General features: G+C 35.8%; 2 protein-coding genes across 4 annotated transcripts in view; one reads left to right on the top strand and one right to left on the bottom strand.

Annotated features, from left to right (window-relative positions):
• LOC108263386 (kynurenine 3-monooxygenase) lies at positions 1-13,098 on the top strand. 3 transcript variants are annotated; one of them, XM_053679808.1, is made up of 16 exons: positions 1-147; positions 972-1,100; positions 1,465-1,534; positions 1,797-1,894; positions 2,197-2,286; positions 2,883-2,931; positions 3,018-3,105; positions 3,363-3,528; positions 5,635-5,706; positions 6,700-6,821; positions 8,333-8,480; positions 9,140-9,197; positions 9,446-9,528; positions 10,922-11,023; positions 11,114-11,173; positions 11,764-13,098. In XM_053679808.1, exons 2-16 carry the CDS (start codon positions 1,032-1,034, stop codon positions 11,908-11,910), a joined length of 1,422 nt encoding a protein of 473 aa, XP_053535783.1. In that variant the 5' UTR covers positions 1-147; positions 972-1,031; the 3' UTR covers positions 11,911-13,098. The 3 variants fall into 3 exon arrangements, with proteins under 3 accessions (XP_053535783.1, XP_017319605.1, XP_053535784.1); XM_017464116.3 differs by lacking the exon at positions 1-147 and having other exon boundaries at positions 859-1,100; XM_053679809.1 differs by lacking the exon at positions 1-147 and having other exon boundaries at positions 859-1,100; positions 1,432-1,534.
• A 510-nt stretch (positions 13,099-13,608) lies between these two features.
• Positions 13,609-18,835, bottom strand: part of opn3 (opsin 3) — a 9,196-nt gene continuing 3,969 nt past the window's right edge. The window contains exons 2-4 of the mRNA XM_017464119.3: positions 18,569-18,835; positions 14,346-14,597; positions 13,609-14,134 (exon numbers count right to left, since the gene is read on the bottom strand). The exon at positions 18,569-18,835 is cut by the window's right edge and continues 53 nt beyond it. Coding sequence (XP_017319608.1) covers positions 13,868-14,134; positions 14,346-14,597; positions 18,569-18,835 — 786 coding nt within the window. The 3' untranslated portion in view covers positions 13,609-13,867. The remainder of the gene's footprint in view (positions 14,135-14,345; positions 14,598-18,568) is intronic.

Here is an 18,835-nt window from a genome sequence, read left to right as displayed (position 1 = left end):
GCCATTCTAACGTCTTGTTTTTTTCTCTGAAACCAATTGAGTTTCCTTTGCTGTATACTTTGGATCGTTGTCCTGTTGGAATCTCCACCCACATCTCAGCTTCATCATCCTGGTGGATGGCAGCAGATTCTTCTCAAGAATCTCCTGGTAAAGGGCTCCATTCATCGTTCCTTCAATTATATGGAGTCATCCAGTACCATGTGATGAAAATCAGCCCCGCACCATGATGCTTCCACCTCCAAACTTCACTGTTGGTATAGTGTTTTTAGGGTGATTTGCAGTGCTATTTCTTCTCCAAACTTGGTGTGTACTATGACAGCCAAAATATTAAATTTTGCTCTCGTCTGACCAGACTACACTCTCCCAGTATTTCATAGGCTTGTCTAAATGAGTTGTAGCAAACTCCCGGTCTGAGTTGTCAAGTCTGTTCCACGAAAACAGAAATAATTAGTTCACGTCTCGAGTCTTTGGGTTCGAGTCATTTGTTCATTCCGTTTCCGGTGTTGCATGGTGCATTGCCTATGGGGCGGTCACCGGACCTATGGGGTTGTTGCAGCGCATGCCCAGTCAAGAATGAATGAATCACTCTCTGAGACAACTCGGTGTTCCCAAGTCATATTAAAAATTCGTTCATTTTGAACAACACATCACTAGTGTGAACATTCTCGTTGATAGCCACTGGGGCGTTAAACGGACCGTTTTTCGCGCTGTGAATATCATCCCGGTGTGAACAGGCACTTACATTGTTTACTAATGATGCTGAGTGTGCCCATTGTTGATTTGATGTCATTTGCTAAACTCAGGAGCATTAACAGTCATGTACTCAGAGCGTGAGCTTTGAACCTCTGTCTGTGTTTGTAGTCCTTCCTGTATTTACACATCAGTTCATCTACCTGAACACACAACTCACAGTGAGCTGGCATTTTTCTTGCTTTACTTTCTTACATACTTTTTTTGGTTTACTCCAACAGGTTGTGGATATCTACTGACACAGCTAGTTCTTTTCTGAGTAAACGTTAATCTGTACCAACATGGACTATTCAAGTGAGAAGAATAAATCGGCCACCAAGAAAAAAGTCGTTGTAGTAGGAGGCGGCCTGGTAAGATATCTTTATGGCTTCTATGGTTCATTATACCGTGAAATATTTTATATTTAACCTAAAAGATATATTGTATTCCTGATTGACCTATTTACTACAAGATTTCAGTTTTCAAAATTGTTAAGAATGTAGTTTATTTTGAGATATACATAAGTACATGTATTAAACAACACACAAAGTGGGAAATGATGGACTATGTAAAAATGAACCAAAAAAAAAAAACTTTGCAGAAAATGCTTAGATATTATTATAGATATTATTATATTAGTCCAGAAATATTTAATGAATTAGATTTGTACAGTAACATTTTAATGATGCTGTCGTTTTTTAGACATATGATCAACATGACTTCCTTCTGATTTAGGTTGGTAGCTTAAATGCATGCTTCTTTGCAAAAAGAGGATTTGAGGTTGCGGTCTTTGAATCTCGAGAAGGTAATTATGTAGAGATTGAATTATTATAGACAGAAAATGTTTAAATGTTTATTAAGTATGCATTTGTAAACAACTTGGATTTACCTCTTAAATAAATATTATAGAACTGAAACATGGAACATAAATTTTGATATTATTATTATTATTATTATTATTAGTAGTAGTAGTAGTAGTAGTACTAGTAGTACTAGTAGTAGTAGTAGTAGTAGTATTGTTGGTAGTTGAATATTATACTGTCTGACTGACTTTAATTCCTCAACAGATATTCGCTGTGCCAAAACTGTAAAGGGCAGGAGCATAAATCTTGCCCTTTCCCATAGGGGACGCCAAGCTTTAAAACATGTTGGAATGGAAGACAAGGTATCACCATAGTGACCATGTTTAATATAATATCTAAAAAACAAATTATTATTATTAAACAGCATACAGATATAATTCTAGTTAAAGCTGATGGAGGCACTGGACAATAACTTGCAATACAGATCTATTCCTTCCCAATGAAAGAAATACTTTCTGCCATTCTTTTAGCATTTGTAAATTTTTATGTGCCATTCTCTAATTTCAAGGTGAACTAAATTTAGTTTATATGAGGTAAGTTCATGATTTGAAAAATGACCCAAAATATACATTGTGTTCAGTGTTTTGCTGTCTGTCAAATACAGATTATTTCCAAGAGCATTCCAATGCATGCTCGTATGATCCACAGAGTGAATGGAAAGCGTTCTCCCATACCCTATGGAAAGAAAGGTCAGGTAGGCCAGTATCAATAATATTTTGTCATGGCACAGATTCATTCATCTCTATTATTTTATTTTGATTAAGGCATGGTTAAACTCTCTTGAAGAAAACATATATTACAGTCAGAGAGTGTTGTAAAATACACTGCATGAAGTTCATGCTATGAGAAACTCACACTCCATTGAAGTTCTTAGGGACCTCTTTCACTGATGCAATGTCATAAATAAATGCTATATTTAGATGCAGATTTCAAGTCATTTCATGTCAAAAAATGAGTGTGAAAAATGTAAAAAAACAAAAACAAAACCCCCCCCCCCCCCCAAAAAAAAAACCCTTTTTTAATTCTTATAAATATTACAGTCAGTATTGGTCAATTTGTATTCATAGGTTTGCTTTACTTCTCAGAAATGTAATAACATTGTCAGTAAATGAAAGTGACCAGCAACAGCTGAAACAACACGAAAATAACATTTGTGCTGCATTATTATTTACCAGATTGATTAGGAAATAATTTTTTGTCATTGAAATGTTTTACTATTTTTATTATGTAGCAATTCATCATCTCCATGTAATCATCGTTTTCTTTAAATGTCATATTGTTTCTTTTCAGTACATCCTTTCTGTAGGCAGAGCCAACCTCAATAAGGAACTGCTAACAGGTAGTCACACGTACTGTATGCGTCAAATATCCTAGTATTGTGTAAAACGTGTGAAACTTCTTTTGACAAGTATCCTCTCACTCTAGCGGCTGAAGCATATCCAAACACACAACTGAACTTTAACCATAGGCTGCTTGACTGGAGTCCAGAAACAGGAACCATGACCTTTCTTGGGTAAACAATCTATTTACCCGTTTTCTCATTTTCTCATTACACACAACGTTGTTTTGTATACAAAGGTGCCCGTAGTTTCCCTGAAACGTTGCACTCATGCATATGACATGACATATCATGTCGTGTCATGTCATATGAAATATCATATGAAATGCATATGACATGAAATGTCATAAAACTTTTTATTTTAGTCTGTAATTAGTGTAATTTCAGAGAAGCTAATGATATTGATCTGTTATGTTGTCTTCTCGTTCTAGGACTGATGGTACTGAAAAGGAGATCCAGGCAGATTTCATAGTGGGCTGTGACGGAGCCTTCTCTGCTACGAGAAAGCAGTTTTTACGCCGCAGTCGCTTCAATTACAGCCAGACCTACATCCCCCATGGATACCTTGAGCTCACTATGCCTCCAAGAAATGGTGATGTAAGTGATTGTAACCCTCTCAGACCTGTAACATTTACAATAATGAGGAAAACAAGTACACCTTACTTAATTTCTTCATTTTTGTTTTTTTAAATCATGGCCTAAATATCAATTGTGTGGTCCTAAACAACTTCTATAAACAAACAGACAACCTTAGGTGACAACAAAAAACCACTTCAGTATGTGGGCGTTTATTCCTAAAAAGTAAACCAACATTCAGAAACCAAATGGGAAAAAAACTAAGCACACCCATAATTCAGTAACATGTAGAACCACCTGTAGGAGCAATAACCTGAAGTAAACGTTTTCTCTAGAAGTTCATCATTCTCTCACATCACTTTGGAGAAATTTTGACCCACTCTTCTATACAACATTGCTTCAGTTCATTGACGTATGAGGGCATTTGTTTATGCACAGCTCTCTTAAGATCCTGCCACAGCATCTCAATGGAGTCTGAACTTTAACTTGTCCATTCCAAAACCTTGATTTCTTTTTTCTTCTTTAACCTTCAGGGTTTCATTTTGGGGTCCTCTGACTGCAAAACAAGCCCAAATCCTCACCCCTTCAACACTACGCTTGATTGCTTGACAGTTGGTATGAGGATTAGGGTTACAAACGCTGTCAGATATACTCTCCGCAGTCCAAAATATATTGTTCCAGAACTTTTGTGGTTTGTTCAGATGCTATTTTGCCAACCTAAGTCATGCTGCCATTTACTTTTTGAAGGGAAATGAATTTTTCCTAGTCACCCTTCCATCAAAGCCATACTTGTTCAGTCTTTTTAGCTGATTGTGTTGTCATGAACATAAACATTTAATGTGAATATGCTGAGATGCCCACTACTGGGAAGATTGGCAATTGACTCTCCATTTGTAAACAGTCCTTCTCACTGTAGAATGGTGAATTTAAATTGTTTGGAGAGGGCCTTATAACACTTCCCAGATTGATGAGCAGCACCAGTCATGACTGATGTTCTTTCTTCTTGGCATGATGTAGACACAGACCTGAGTGCTCCAGAACACCAAACTGCCAAAAGTTCTGCTTTTATAGAGGTAGTGGTATAAGGAGGGTTTACTTTCTTTTTCTCATGACATTTATTTATTTGACAGATTGTATCTAATGTAAGTTGCAAGTGAGGCAGAACACAATCCACACATGTAGCTGTGAAAGGATCTGACAGCGAAAGGCCCATTTATTCCTCTATATCTATCTGGATTCACCCAAATGCTATCCGACAGCAATGTGATCATCACGTAGTGTTAATACATGGTGTGAATAAGGTCAGAGTTTCCATTAACTGACTAGAAACAAATGTCAGAGAACCTCAATTAAGCACAGAGTTTGCTAGTACTCAGTACTACTAACAGAAATCTCAAAGCAACCTGCAAATTAAACTACTAATCGTACATATCACAGAAGCTATGAACTGCAAATTGTGAAAAAGGTGTTGAAGTTCTTTGTTGTTATTTCAGTGTGATATCATTTTTTTATTTAATTACTAGTTATTTCAAAACATTATGTTTATATTTCAAATATCATCTCATTATTTTCACTTAAATAGACATTTTTGCCATTTGTGTGTTTGGAAATTTACAAACTCTTTAGTCTCAATTAATGATCTGGTAGTGCTGATAGGGATACTTCATCAATACAGTAGACATTAAGGTTATTGCATCATTATATAATTAAGTATGTCAGATTTAATTGTTCAAAATGACTGATATGACCATTAGAAAAGGCCTTTGGTGTAACTATCTGAACCCATAACTAAATGACCAATTATTAGCCATATGTGACAACTTAATTCCAGTAAAGCAAATTCTAGCATACTTACTAATTGTGAATCATAATACAGAATAATAATTATTATTACTATAAGATAATATTCAATAAATTACTCTTGCTGATGGATCATTGGATGTCAAATATTAAGGAAAAATAATTAGATCCCCAAAAATTAGATTAGAAGACATTAACTAGAAATTGAGTTAAGTCAAAATAATTACATCTCACATACTCTCTCTTTTTTTCTCTGCATTTGTATGTATACAGTTATGTAAGTAGTTGCTACTTTTATATACAGTTTATCTCTGCCTCTATGTTCAGTTTGCAATGGAGCCCAATTTTCTTCATATCTGGCCAAGGAACACATTTATGATGATTGCTCTCCCGAACTTGGTAAGTGTAAATCATATTAATCACATGCTTCCTTGTGATTTCAAGTTTCAGTTGAGCTCACTAAGGTTTTTTTTTTTTTTTTAAGGAGGTAGATGTTAAGTAGCATAACCATAGATTTAACAGAAACTTGCATATAGTTACAGAGTTCTTTACCTCATTCCTGATGATTGGATGTGCTCAGTCCAGGCATATGCCAAGTGTAGATGGTCAGCCAAGTATAGAGGGTTACACTTGAACCCTGAATAGATGATGTCCTGATTAGCGCTGAGTAAGGTCTACTCCCTAAATATAATTTCAAATTATATCAGTACTACATAATGAAGAAATGTATCAAATATTTTAGCCAGACATTCTAGCTCTTCCTTTCAAAACTAGATGATAACAATGATTATAACTAACAAGTAACCATGAGGTTTTCTTGACTTTACAATTGAACAGTAGCATTGTACAATGATGGGTATTTATGCTGATTCTGTCCTTAGTTCTCAAAATGATCGAAAATGCAGGAAAAGCTTGGGTCTTGGGATATGTGGAACACTATGGTCTCATGTTATCATCTGTGGTTATTATGATATTCCCCCTAAACTTAATTTTGTTACAATATATACATTACTCAGTTAAAATCCATTAAAAATGCGTTGTCAACAACCATGCCAACAACATGGACTAAAGTTGATGTGAATCTGAGAAAATGTGATATTGGGATCACAATGATATGTAAGGAATATCACATGAAAGACCAGAAATCCATGTGTATGAGCTGTTACTATAGAAATAATAATGCATTAGAACAAGTGCATTAATAGTAACATATCGTTCATTACAGCCAGAAACACCTGTGCTGTTATATTAAAAATAATGCACACTGACCAATCAGGTTTGAGCACTGAACCGCACTGTGGTATAAATTTAGAACAGGACAACATTCATGTGCAGCATTCGGAGTCTCAATGGCAATCAAAGATCTTAGAGTGTTAATCCTGTGTTTTAAAGGACAAGACCTTCACCTGCACACTCTTCATGCCATTTGAGGAATTTGAGAAGATTACCACAGACGATGAGCTGATGAACTTCTTTCAGAAATACTTCCCAGATTCCATTCCACTCTTAGGAGTGTAAGAAATGTTCAGTCTCTCTCCTTTATTTTGTTGTCTGACTTGTGAGCCTGTATTGTGCATCCCCCATTTAATAATTCCAAGAACAGCTGTTTGTGAAGTGTGAAATTGCAGGTCAGTGGATGCACTGCCCCAATTATGATATTTTAATTTGAGAAGAACAGGGTGCATCACATGACTTGGCTTGAAGATATGGAAACTGCTGAGCTTTTGAATCCTTCAATTTCCTCTGCAATGCTGGGATTAGGTTATGCCTGTTGTTATAATCATATACTTTTAAACCCATTACACTAAAGCACCCTATTTTTGAAACAGGAAATCATTTCAGGCAAGTTGCTATATTTCATCATGATGAAATTACTGTTTATACATTTTAGCAAAAATGGACCTAGAGATTTCTTAAAGATGTGTGTGTTTTCTTGCAATTATTATACATTGGATTTTAGAACAATTACAGATAAAGTGAATTCATTTTGCTGTTTTAGATCAGTGGATTATTTTAGGTGGTTAATTCAATATTGACTCATAGCTCAAATGAGCTCACACAATGGGCTTCACTTATCAGTATTTTATGTGTAGAGTTGTGTGTAAAAGTTTTCCCACTCCAAACTGAACAAACATTTTCTGCCAGATTTATAAAAGTTTTAGTAACTCTGATTTCCTTGGTACTTACATGTGTATATTGATAAATGCCAGTCATCTGTAAGTGACGAAATGCATTCACAGCACAGGTGATTTTGCATTTAGTGATTCTAAGAAGATTCGATAAAATGGTGAAAGAGAGCCTCGTAAGCACAGTGTTACAAATCTTCCAGTAGTGCAGCTCATCCTTTGCATGGCTTCATCTACTGTACCACACATACACAACAACTCTTCCTCCTTTCATAGGGTGCCATTTCTTTTGTCTTTTTCCATATTGATCCTTTCAAGTTATTCACATGAAGCGACCAAGTTTCACAAAATGTTAATTGAATTTGTGTGTACAATTTGGATAAAAAGGCTATTTAAATTTGAAGGCGTAATCCCTATGTAATTAAGTAATATGGCAAAAGCAAGAATGTGGTTATACTGAATATTGGCACAGCTGTGATTTGGCGTAGGCACGAGCTCACAGTCTGAGTGCAGCAGCTAATCAAAGCCATGTTGATAGTCTGTATAACCACATGATTGTGAATGCGATATTGCTTTTATACAACAGTTCTATAAAGTAACTGACATTTCCGTTCTTCCTTTTCATCTTCATTTGATGTTGACGATGATGATGAACAAATAAAACACGCACAGTTCGCACGAATTGCATTGAACCGTTGCCACACATAGAACAGGATTAATGACGTCCTTGTCAAAATTACTCAAGCAATGTAAACTTGGCCAACAAATTGTGTGTGTTGGCTTTTACTGTGTTTATGTAAAGCTGTAGCATTTTTCTGTGCACTTATTGAAATGAATTTGACTAGAACTAGAAGGAATTTTGGTTCACAATCCGTACCCATGTGTATTGTGTGTTTCAGTGATGCTCTAAAGAGGGACTTTTTCCGACTGCCTGCCCAGGCCATGGTGTCAGTGAAGTGTTCTCCTTATCATCTGAATGACAAATGTGTCTTAATGGGGGATGCTGCTCATGCTGTCGTGCCATTTTATGGCCAGGGCATGAATGCAGTGAGTACAAATGAGAATAGTGGGAAGTACGATGCAATAGTGATGGATTTTTACTGCTACATCATTTACTGAATTTTTTTATAGCACATAAGCTGTTCAACTTTTGAACCATAGCATTTTTCGTTTCCCATATATATATATATATATATATATATATATATATATATATATATATATATATATATATATATATATATATATTTCTTAATCTTATTTGTAATCAAAACATTTTAGTATGGTGCCAAACGTGGGACATAAAAAGTAAAAAAAATTGTACAGTGCAACCTACTTTTCTGTGTACGGTCCATATACACTAGAATACAAGTTTTATGTTCAAATTCTCTGAATGAATGCTCTGAAATTACTATTTATAAATTTGCTATGATTATACCGGATTCATCAGAAAATATGGAAATGCCCTGAAATACAGCTGTTTGGGATTTGTAAACCACTGCATAATAATGAGATGGAAATGAGTAGGATTACGTTAAGATTTTAAAATGGTAAGCACCGCATATCCTGAATTTTGAAGCGAAGAGTTTATCTAAAACGGGACATAAAATCTATTTATGAACATGAACGCAGTCATCATTCTGTAACAGAAACTTGTAATCTCTTACTGCCCGAGTTGTTTTTCATCATTTTCCTTTGTGTCTTAGGGCTTTGAGGACTGCCTCGTATTGGATGAGATTTTGGATCAGTTTAATGAAGACTTTTGTAAGTCTGTTTCATTGTGTGCTTTATCCCATGCTGCTGATTTTTTTTTAAAAAAATAACATTTCACTCTCAATTATTCACATTCTTAGTTTAAGTTTCAAAGTAATTTATATTATATAAGCTTGTTTTTGTATAAAATCATTTAGTGAGAAGACTTTGCTTATTTACACATTAATCACATGTTGTCAGCCATTCAGTTTGACAGAGAAACAGTAAACAGTTATTTATGTATACATGTTTTTTGTCAGCTGCTGCTCTCCCGGAGTACACACGAGTCCGTGTACCTGATGACCATGCCATAGCTGATTTGGCTATGTACAATTATGTAGAGGTGATTTTATTTTCTTACAGTCTTACAAACATAATGTGGAACTGTAGCATATATTTGGATTACAAGATGTATGCACAGGTAATGAATTTACAGTAAATACTACTCCAGCTTGGTCCTATTGTCTATTGATGTTTTCTGGGTTTTATATGCAGGGTAAATTTTCTCTTCAAATCTGGAAAATGTTTGTTTTAATCAATGGACTACACACAATATGAGCTTTTTTTAGTGGAGTCTCTAAAAGTGTGCAAGGAAACATTGAGGGATAGAGGGAAAGATTTTTATATTGAAGATTGATCAGGATGTGCATCCTGAAATATTTTAGTATTTTAAGACCTGCTTAAACATTGGGAATAGCACAGTAGCAGACAGTCCTGCTTAAAGGGGTGTAGTTTGGCTAATAATTAAAACTAGCAGTTCAGGAAACCTTGCAATATTATAACATAAAGCATCATGGTATCATGATTGCAAATTTGTAGGAATATACTAAAGCAAACTTGGATAAATAGTAAATACAACTGTGGTTAGGGATAAATGTGGACTTGGGAGCTTTTCATATATACATATTTACAGGTGATATAAAAATTCTACACAACCATGTTATAATTGCAGGGTTTTGTGATGTTAAAAAAAAATTAAACCAAGAAAAATCATGTCCAATCTTTTTCTACTTTGAAGAATGTGATTTAGCAACTGATAAAATTCAAGTGAAAAGCCAATAGAAATGTTTTAGTAAAAAAAAGAAAAAAAAAAAAGAAAAAACTTACAATAACCAGGCAGCATAAGTGTGCACACCCTTTTACAATTTGGAACGTGACTGTGCTCAGATTTAACCAATCACATTGAAATTCATGTTTAAAAACAATTATCATACACCTGATATCAATTAAGTGATTCTGATTAACCACAAATAAAGACTAGCTGTTTCTGTAGTATTTTCTTGACACCTTCACGGTTTAATCAGACTGCTGAAGTCAGAGTCCACAAAGAGATTCTAAACATGTACAAAATCGCATTGTTGCAAGGTATTGATCAGAAGATGTTTTTCTTTTCTTTTCTAAAATAGCTCTTTGATTTTCACTTGAATTTAATTGTTTGCTATATCACATTCATGGTGTAAAAACATCTGACATGATTTATCTTGGTTTAATTTTTTTTGCATCACAAAAAAAAACCCTGCAATTTTAACAGGGATGAGTAGATTTATCTCTACTGTACATTCTTGCCCATTATAGTTACTACAATTTCTGGGTGAGATTAGGTTGGAAAATTCTGTACATTAACATGCTTCAGTTAATTGTTGACGTATGTATGGTTTTGCTCAATTTGTCTTTGAATAAAACGTTTGGCATCATGCTATTGTATTATATTAACAGTTTGTTTTCTTGTGTCTTAGATGCGAGCACATGTGAATTCCAAGTACTTTCTGTTCCGTAAATATCTGGAAAACGCACTCCATTTTATCATGCCGAGAACAATAACCCCACTGTACACAATGGCAAGACATTTTGTACTTAATTTTCTCCTTTTTAAAAATGTTATGTCTGTTTAATGAACAACAATCACCTTTGAGCTGATTTGCTTTCAGGTCACCTTTACCCGAACACGCTATCATGAAGCAGTGATCCGCTGGCAATGGCAGAACAAGGTGAACTACAGACCATTCAGAATCGTGTGTGTGTGTATGTGTGTGTGTGTGTGTGTGTGTGTGTGTGTGTGTGTGTGTGTGTGTGTGTGTGTGTGTGTGTGTGTGTGTGTTTGGGGGCTGGGGGAGTGTCGACATATTGTCTTTGTTGCTGCCGCATTGATCCAAAGCCTCATTATCATGCATCTTTGTGGCATTCTCGACTAGTGACATGTAGACTCAGGGTGAGTGGAAGCTAACAGCGGTGTCCAAGCAACTAGAAAGACTGAGAGCAAAAGACATTCTTTTTAACTTGTAGAAGAAAATTTCAGAGTTTAGCAGATTGCATTTGCCTTAAATGCATAGGTTCCTCAGTGCTCTTCACTAAACCCAAGAATGACTGTACAAAAAAGGTACATTAACCAAAAACTAACAGAAAAAAATTATTAGCTGCCAATAGAACAAAGCCTTTATCATCTTACATTGATTTTTATTGTAATCTCATAACGAGAAATATTCGATAAATCCACGCCTATATTTCAACTTAATATTTTGAGGAGCAATAAGAATAATTTGATACTCCATGGCATTAAGATCGTCTTTGTTCTTTGCAGGTGATTAATCAGGGCCTGTTGATTTTGGGAACAGTATCTACAGTGGGATTGACTTATCTGCTAATCCGATACATTCCCAAAAAGCCCAGCATTACTGTGGAGCAGCTATGGAGCAAAGTTCTCACCCTCAAATGGTTCCAAAAGTAAAATTCCCCAAATGAACATGGAATGTATTTCAGGATGCCCCTGTCATTCTCCATGCTTTTATGCCCATCCCAGTTTCAATGAATAAGTACTGTTAGATAGTTAACCTCTGTTAAAATTGAATTACAGCAAATCACTGGTGCTTTTAGACTCAGATTCAGAAAATCCTGATAATGTTTAATGAGACTTTGAAAGAGCAAAATCAAGAGGGCTGGGTTTGGTTTAATCTTAATAAATAGCAGTAATTCTTATTAGAACAATTAAATAATATAAAACACAGAACATAATTAGAGAAATGATGTCATGATGCTGAGCTCAGACAGGTCTCCTGGACTTAAAAAAAAAAATGTAGTTGCATGTATTTGTATTATAGATTACCTCATGGCTAACATATTCGTGCTAAAAGTTTTGATTTCTTGAGTAATGCTTGAGCAAGACCCTTAATATTTACATGCTCAGCTATATACATGGATTGAATTAGGAATCACTTTTACATAAAAGCTGTTTTCAAAGTGAATATGTATTTGAATGTTTATAACATTATCCATTTCAATCTAAAAAATTAATTCTGCCATTTCGCTCAATTTACATTAGTAGGTCTGTTCTTTTTATTGTCTGGAATACATTTACATTTATGGCATTTGACAGACTGTCTTATCCATAGCAACTTACAGAAGTCGTATTTTAGATTTACAATACACTTCCTAATGCCCATATGTTTTATATGTGTGCTTGCTACATATAATCTGTATTGCTCTCCTCTTATGTGGTAGAAATGTATGACTTTCCAACACCTTACATCTCTGCCCGATCATTTGTACTAATGCATAGTCAATCTAGCAACAATTTAGCCAGCAGTCATCTTCAGTTTGCTTGTTTCTGTCCACAAAACTTTTGTGTTTGTATAGAGTTGATCCCTCATGCTGTTATGAAGAATGAAAGCCCGGCTAACTGCGCTCACCATTTGGTGTTTACCGGTTATCTGTCATCAAACATTCTGCATAATCTTGTTGTTCTATGCACTATGGATGTGTGCCTCTGTTTCAGTGAAGTATATGCTCTCTGCTATTTGCTATGCTGACCAATTAACCCAATCAGTCCTGTACAGGCTGCTCAGGTGAACATGGACATGGGTAGGCATGGCCCATTTGGTTATTAATAATAATAATAATAAAATACATGTGAATTTCTGCTTTTCCTTCTGTAGATATTTCATTATAGGCAAATGGAAGTCTGCACATGACTCGAGCTCAGTAAACTGAGAATCCAGCAAAATTGAAGTGGAAAGAAGTTTATATATGTAAATATAAACTTTCTTTATTGGACTGTGCAGGCTAGAAGAAATGTGCTTTTTCCATTGGAAAGTCTCACGTTTCTCACATCAAATATATTCTGCTAATCTATTGTGCTGGTGAAGAAACTGTTGACCTCATTGATTTTTAAAAAAAAATAACTCAGGCAAACAATGTTGAAAATCCCTCTTGTATAATTTTTAAAAGTTCACAGTCACGTCAAGTACCCGATCCGTGATCGCTAAATACAGGCAGAGCCTTTAGGGAATCACATACTGATTGAAAACCAGTAAACATATATGAGAAGTATTAATTACAGTGGTAAGACAGCAGGTTAGCTGAGGCTGTAATAAAGGTACATATAAATAGCCTTCTCAATAAAATACTCAAAAGTTATATCACGTCAAGTGGTGGTAAAGTTGCTTTTTATTGTCATTTCAACCATATACAGCTGGTACAGTACACAGTGAAACGAAACAACGTTCCTCCAGGACCATGGTGCTACATAAAACAACACACCAACCACATGTGATGACACAGAACTAAAAAAAGACCTGCACGTTCTACATAAAGTGCATCGGCAAATGTGTGTAAACAACACAAGACAATACAGTAACTACTAAACCAGGACAATGGGCAGAGTAAGTGACTGTATATGAGTATTTATGTTAAAGTGGCCGGACTTGAATCATGTTGATCTCTGATGACGCCCTACATTTGTAGTTGACGTCCAGAGAGTCTGTGTCATTACTGGCAATGATGAAAACGATGGAAGAGGAGTTGAAAGTCACCCTTTTCTTAGGCCTGTCATCACGGCTCTGTGACATCACAATGGGACGTACTGGTTGGCTGGAGCAGGTCAGGGGGTGGTCCTTAATGCCGCACTGCAGGTGGGCTAGGTGGGAGCACAGCAATTGCAACATGCAACGCCGAAACTATCAAAGAATATACACACAGGCAGAGGGGTAAATCTATGTAATGCATGAAAACTGTATCTTCTATATATTTTTAATTTATTATTGACACTCTAATTTCAATACTATATATACAATATGTATTTATGTGCATCACTGTATATCCCCATGCCATGATTTCTTACTCAAAAATCTCAAGTATAGTATAAAGTATAGAGTCTACTTCCTTCACCTTCCTGTTCATGAAGCCATATATAATTGGGTTATAAGCTGTGCTGGACTTGGCGAAGAATGAGGGGATGACGGCAACAGTGGGTGAGACAGCATTCTGCTTGCCAAAAGCTACCAGCATGGAGACCACGGCATAGGGAGTCCAACACAGTAGATAACAGAAAATCATCACCAGAAACATGGCAGCCAACTTCTTCTCATAGCGTAGGACCTTAATGATTTGAACTGTCTGAAGATCCTCAATGGAGTGCAACTACAATAAGAAATAGAGATAAAGTAAGAAAAGATTTAATAGTATGATAAACTACAATTTTTCTTCACACTGGATAATAACTATCAACTAGTAAAAAAATACCCTTCTACATACAGTGCTGTGAAAAAGTATTTGCCCGTGCCTGATTTCTTCTGTTTTTCTGTATCTCATACATATTTTGTGACTTCCTGGATGAGTCATTGCTGTGTTCTTGGGGGAATTTTGGAAGGTCGGCCACTTCTGGGAAGGTTCACTAGTGTGCTGAGTTTTTCCATTTGGAGATAATGGCTCTCACTTTGGTTCTTTGGATTCCCAGAGCCTTTGAAATAGCTTTGAAAAACTGTACCCAGACCGAAGTATTTCAATCACCTTCTTCCTCATCATTTCTGGAATTTCAGTTTTGGCATAGTGTGTTATTGGGTACGACCTTTTAACCACCTTCATGCTGTTGAAAAAGTTCTATATAAGTGATGATTTGATTGAACAGAGTTGCAGTAATCAGGCCGGGTTGTGTCTAGTCCAGTTGAACCCCATTACGAATACAGTTTCATAGATTTGGGGAATTAATAACTACAGGGGCAAATACACTTTCACACAGTCCCAATGGCATTGGATAAATAACATTTTCATTTAAAACTGTATTTTGTGTTTACTCAGGTTGCTTTTGTTTTCCTCTTAGATTTTGTTTAAAAGTCTAAAACAATTTAGTATGAGATACACAAAAACAGAAGAAATTGGGATATCAGCAAACACCTTTTCACAGCACTGTACTTGTATCTAAATGAATTCAATATTGACAATATATATAATAAAGCCTTTTAAGTTTTTAAGTTTACATAAAGTGACCTGATGACATTGCGGCTCACTTATCAATCATTTAGTGAAGTTGTGTGAAAATATGTTTGCATAATACAAACAAATTTTTCAGATAGGTTGATTTTCTTCATACTGGCATATGTATTTTGATCACTTGTATAGTGCAAAGCATGACACAGTTCAAAAATATTTAGCAGTGTAACAGCACCTGAAATAGTCAAAATAGTATTTTTAGGAATACCAAATTTATTGTTTAAATGCTCCTACAAATGATTTACAAATAAATCACTTTGTATCCAACCAAATGAGGCCCATTGTGTTCATTTCTATGTAGAGTACCATCTAACAGATTTAGGATATTTGTCTAACACTACCATTTTGATTAAACAAAAGACTATACCTGACACTTCTGCCAAATTTTAACATTAATCTGATCAAATTAACGTTTAAAATCAAGAACAATACTTTATTGATTTGAGTTAAAATACTGAGACCCTAATGATCCCATTTTCTTTCACTGGCTTCATAAATATTCTCAGAAATCAAATTGGCTACTTTCAGGCAGCACATTTATAGGGATTTGCCAAGATCATTTGGGATGCATGAAGCATAAAATTTCATAAATATGCATTTCTTTCAAACTTGTTGATGTACAAATATTAATTTCTCTTTTTTATATACAAACCCAATTCCTAGAAAGTTGGGACAGTATGGGAAATGCTAATAAAACAAAGAGGAATGATTTGTAAATGTACTTTGACTTAATTTAAACAAGAAACGTATAAAGACAAGGTATTTGATGCTTTACCTAATCAACTGCATAGTTTTTTTAAGGTAAATGTTTATTTTGAAATTGATACATGCAACACGTTCCGAAAAAGTTGGGACAAGGGCAATTTAGGACAAATAACGATATGACAAGTTGAACTATGAAGGTGATGTGAAACAGGTGAAGTAATCGTCTAATCATAGTATATAAGGAGCCTCCAAGGATGAGTCAAGGCTCACCAATCTGCCAACAGATGCGTCAGCGAATAATCCAGCGCTTTGAGAACAACTTTCCTCAAAGACAAATCAGTAGGATTTTGGGCATTTCACCTTCTACAGTGCACAATATTATTAAAAGATTCAAGGAATCTGGTAAAATCTCTGTGTGTAAAGGGCAAGACCGAAAACCACTTCTGAATGCGCATGGTATCCAATCCCTCTGACGTCACTGTCTTAAAAACCGTCATGAGTCTGTAATGGATATCCTGACATGGGCTCGGGAATACTTTGGCAAACCTTTGTCAGTCAACACCATTTGCCGCTGCATCGACAGATGCAAGTTAAGGGTTTACTACGCAAAGCAGAAGCCATACATCAACACTGTCCAGAAGCGCCGCCGACTTCTCTGGGCTCGGTCTCATCTGAGATGGACAGTAGCACAGTGGAATCATGTTTTGTCGAAGAAGGTACTTACTTTAATAGTAGCACTAAACACATAGTAGCACTTTCTCACATAGTTTCACCTCAGGAAAAGAAACGATAACAATTACCGTGATAAGCATAGTAATTATAATGGACTATTGTTTGAGGCAAATCAATAAATAATATTTACCTATTTTTCTAATCTGTTATGATCATTTGGAATAGGGATACACATATACCCCTTTTTATTTTCAGTACAGTGCCAATATTGGCCAATAACCAATACTGATCCGATGCTGACATCCTCTTATTCACCAAGCAGACTCTTTGTGTTAACAAATGTGGGTGATGTCGGTCAAGTGGATCTGATTCTGACTCTACTGGTGGTTTAGCCCAAATCAAATCTGGCCCCATAGAGTCTGTAATGGAGTGTGTTTTCAAAGAGTCCCTCTCCAGGTCCAAGCAGCTAAAGTTTGTTTCAGTTAACCTGAGGCTTCTCCAACTGAGTTGCTAATAACATCCTCCTTCACATCTTTGCTGAAGCCACATTTGCCTAAGACCCAGTGAAATTTTCTGTCTTTTACTGGCAAAAACAAAACAAGCAAAGCAAAACTAAGTCACCATTAGGTGGTATAGTAGTATTATAGAGAAGAGTAGGTCAGAGTCTGGTAGGTTAATGTTTTGCTAGTAGTCCCTTCAATTCTGTCTGCTGAGTAAAAGGGTACATTTGCAATTACTGAACACTAACGAGGACTTTCTGTGCACTGGTGTCTTTTTAACCATGTCTTTTTAACTATTGCAATTTGCTCCTCCCTTCATTCATGTTTAGAGTTAAATTTAGTCATAAACGTCACTTTTTCATTTGGTCTGTTTTTCCATGTGTACTGTGATTCACTATCAGCTTCAAAGACTTTTCTATAAGCCATCAAGACACACTCTAATCAGGCAGAAAAACTCTTCAACATAGTGAGAATAGTTCAGTCCCTATATTTTAATACTCAGGGAAATGTATCAGAGTAACTGAAACTATAAATGGAGTGATGAATCAGGAGTCCTAGTAAGTATGACGTGCTGTTACATGTTCATGAGTACGCAAGGGTGTTTGTATGAGAATGTCTCTGTGCAGCTGGAGAATCTGCAGTGACCTAAATACAGCTGAAAAAGAGTTTTGACTCAATGAATAGTTTTATATAATGATTAAAGTACATTACAAGCCCGACCTCCTAAACTTCAAGATATACCTGAATGAGTAGATTCAGAACTGAACAAAACCTTCTGCCTACAATATACACATTATGAAAGCAAAAGGGACTTACTGTTCAATAAGCAGAATAACAATTATTCACAATTAGAATATCAGGGTTCTAGCACAGGTTATATTTTTCTTCAGGTCTAACAGTTTCTCTTCCTGTTTAGTATGTAATAAGGACTTGGTTTTGACAGACAGATACAATATATGGCCAAATGTATATGGACAACTGACCATCACGCCAACATGCGTGAGTCTTCCACAATCATCTAAAACATATTTGTATACTATAACACCCTTTATTGGAACTAAGGGGCCTAAACCTTTTCCAGCATGACAATGCCCCTGTGTACAATGCAAGATCTATAAAGACAGTTTGACAATGTTGGTTGACCACATAAATAGATTAAGTAGTATACGCCAAATCACATGTCAATGTAAAAGCATGGAGCAATCCAACATTGTATCAGTACAAGTACAGTACTTTTTTTCTTACCATATGCACTGTGTACATAATGTTCCCATAGCAGTAGGCCATGATCCCCACAGGAACAAAGAAGCAGGCAAGGAGGAAGAAAAGGATGAAGGAGGCATCATTGGGGTCTTTAGAGGCCCAGTCCAAAGAGCAGCCCAGTTGGTGGATCTCCAGCGTGTACCTGTTCCAGCCCAGGAGAGGAGCACCAGTCCATGCAAGTGAGTAGAGCCAGATGTGGGTAATGGCTCTCCAGGCCCAGGGGAAGTCTATGACCTTTGCATGTACCAC

This window comes from Ictalurus punctatus, chromosome 3, assembly GCF_001660625.3.
Source record: "Ictalurus punctatus breed USDA103 chromosome 3, Coco_2.0, whole genome shotgun sequence".
Classification (NCBI taxonomy): Eukaryota; Metazoa; Chordata; class Actinopteri; order Siluriformes; family Ictaluridae; genus Ictalurus; species Ictalurus punctatus.
This window is presented reverse-complemented; position numbering and strand designations above follow the sequence as displayed.

What these genes read in the sequence shown, in the direction of transcription:
- LOC108263386 (XM_053679808.1), top strand. Translation starts at nt 1,032, where the DNA reads ATGGACTATTCAAGTGAGAAGAATAAATCGGCCACCAAGAAAAAAGTC. An exon ending in GGTCTTTGAATCTCGAGAAG is followed by an intron (nt 1,535 to 1,796) that starts GTAATTATGTAG and finishes ATTCCTCAACAG; the next exon opens with ATATTCGCTGTGCCAAAACT. An exon ending in TGCCTCCAAGAAATGGTGAT is followed by an intron (nt 3,529 to 5,634) that starts GTAAGTGATTGT and finishes CTCTATGTTCAG; the next exon opens with TTTGCAATGGAGCCCAATTT.